The 2,547-nt window shown below is 37.6% G+C and overlaps 1 protein-coding gene across 1 annotated transcript; it reads right to left on the reverse strand.

The window, feature by feature from the left end:
* Positions 1-939: 939 nt before the first annotated feature.
* LOC122005076 lies at positions 940-1,590 on the reverse strand (the record flags this gene model as incomplete). Its single annotated transcript, XM_042559990.1, has 1 exon — positions 940-1,590. A coding segment is annotated over one exon (651 nt), but the record flags the coding sequence as incomplete, so codon positions are not given.
* Positions 1,591-2,547: the final 957 nt, after the last annotated feature.

Here is a 2,547-nt window from a genome sequence, read left to right on the forward strand (position 1 = left end):
AAAGCACTCGGACTTGTGGCGCATTAGGTAAATGTATCCGTATCTTGAATAATCGTCTATAAAAGAGACAAAATATTCAAAATCACCTCTTGCCTGGACAGACATAGGACCACACAAATCAGAATGAACCAATTCCAACACTTCTTTGGCTCTATACTCCTTGGCCTTGAACGGCCTCTTGGTCATTTTACCTTCCAAGCAAGATTCACAAGTTGGAAAATTTTCCAACTCAAATGAACTCAAAAGTCCATCGGCTATAAGCCTTTGAATCCTACATAAGTTAATAAGACCAAGCCTTAGATGCCAAAGATATGCTTGGTTCATTTCCGAAGGTTCTTTTCTCTTATTAGAGTTAGACGATGAGTTATAAATTTCCATGTTTTGCTTTGTGGAAGAAATTGGATTTAAAGTATACAAATTGCCAACTAATGCACCAGAACAGATAATCACTTTATTTCTTTTAATAACTACATCGTTACTGAAAGAAACTGAATATCCATCTAAAAATAGTTTAGAAACTGAAATTAAATTCTTTCTAAAACTGGGTACATAAAGACAATTTCTTAAAATCAAATTTCTATTTCTACTAAAAGATAAGTAGACGTCTCCCACTGCAACAACTGCCACCTTAGTAGCATTGCCCATGTAGACGGTAATTTCTCCTTCAGATAGTTGTCGGGTTTCCTGGAACCCCTGCAAGGAATTGCAGACATGATCAGTGGCTCTCGTATCTACACACCAGGTGCTGGTAGATAACACCGCTAAACATGTTTCAACAACTAGAGTATGAGATATACCTTTATTTTGGTTCCTACGAGGACAGTCCGCCTTCCAATGTCCTGCCTGCTTGCAGATGAAGCACTTGCCCTTCGGCTTCTTCATTCTAGCTTTAAATCCCGTACTCTGAGATTTATTCACTTTCTTTGCTGAACCAGCTTGTTTCTTCTTCTTCTTTCCTCTCGGTTTAGAAGTAGAACCATTTTCAGCATAGTGAATTTGAGCATTGTGACGAAATAATCCTTCTACTGCTTGAAGTTCTGTCAGTAGTTCCGCTAATGAATAAACCCTCTTATTCATATTATAGTTCAGGCGAAACTGCTCAAAACTTCTAGGTAGCGTTTGGAGGATCATATCGATCTGGGTTTCCCCATCAATTTCTCCTCCAAGGATCTGTATCTCGTTCAGATAAGCCATCATCTTTAGGATATGATCCCTCACAGGAGTACCCTCTTGCATGGTGGCTGTCATTATCTTTCTCATGGCTTCTTGCCTAGAAGCCCTATCCTGATGACCAAAGAGTTCCTTGAGATTGTTCATAATATCATAAGCTGTTGGTAAATCCTGATGCTGATGTTGCAATACATTTGACATTGAAGCCAAAATGTAACACCGCGCCATCTCATCAGCTTTTACCCATTTCCTATGATATTCAATCTCCTCTTGAGTAGATTCACCAGTAGGTGCTTCAGGGCACTGCTCAGTCAGTACAAATTTATAGCTTTCAGCAGTAAGAACAATGTCTAGGTTTCTTTTCCAATCTATGTAGTTTGGTCCAGTAAGTCTATTCTGTTGAAGTATGATGGACAGTGGGTTGAAAGTCATCCTAAGAATCACAAATAACTTTTGGTCAGAACTCTTAAATTTAGAATAATATTGATTCCTGAAACAATACTATTTTAAATTAACCAACACCTCAAAACACCGTGAATTTTGTATGCCACGTTAGTGTGGACGTATACAAATTCAACATTTGTAAAAGGAGGGTTTTAACCCATTAATTTTATTATCTTGTCAACCTAACTTTTTGACAAATAAAATTAATAGTTGGTATCTTTTGGTCACATAAATAATAGCAGTGACTCCGATGGGAAGGATACTATTAGGTGTGTCTAAGTGTATACCATTACTTGACACTAAGTCCATTAATAAGATTATGCCCTTTCCGTTGGGGAAGATCACACGCTCTTAATTAACTTCCTATAGTCATCCAAAAATGGAAGTCTGTTCTAGTGATCCACAAACAAGCTCAACCGTTATGGAGGAAGGCACTCAGAGCCAACGTGCAAGCTTGTTTGCATCACTTACAAACCAGTAATGGAGACCATGGGATTTATTTTAAAATCCCTCTCCCACTTAGTTATTTATAAACGAGGAATTTTAACTATGCTAGCCTACTAGTCATGTATACTAACATGCACACACAGCATAATATAAAAACAATAAATAAAAAATCTAATTTTCAACTATTATGGCTTTTATAGTTGTCCTCCGTGTGTTGTCATCCCAAGCTGCTGCCATATTTGGCCACCGCCACCGGGTCTAATTGTCGCATCCATCTTGTTCCTTGTTCCGCTGTGCCTCTGGTCCTCAGAAGGTTCCACGCTTTGCAAGATTTGATCCGCGACATAAATAGAATTTTACAATTTTGATCCTATATTCCATAAAAGGAATGTACATGTATCTAGATCAAAAAATAAAATCCTAATAAAACTAAATACAGCTCCTGCTGTATTTTTAATACAATCATGCACACACATATAAATGCCT

This window comes from Zingiber officinale, chromosome 1A (genome assembly GCF_018446385.1).
Source record: "Zingiber officinale cultivar Zhangliang chromosome 1A, Zo_v1.1, whole genome shotgun sequence".
Lineage (NCBI taxonomy): Eukaryota > Viridiplantae > Streptophyta > Magnoliopsida > Zingiberales > Zingiberaceae > Zingiber > Zingiber officinale.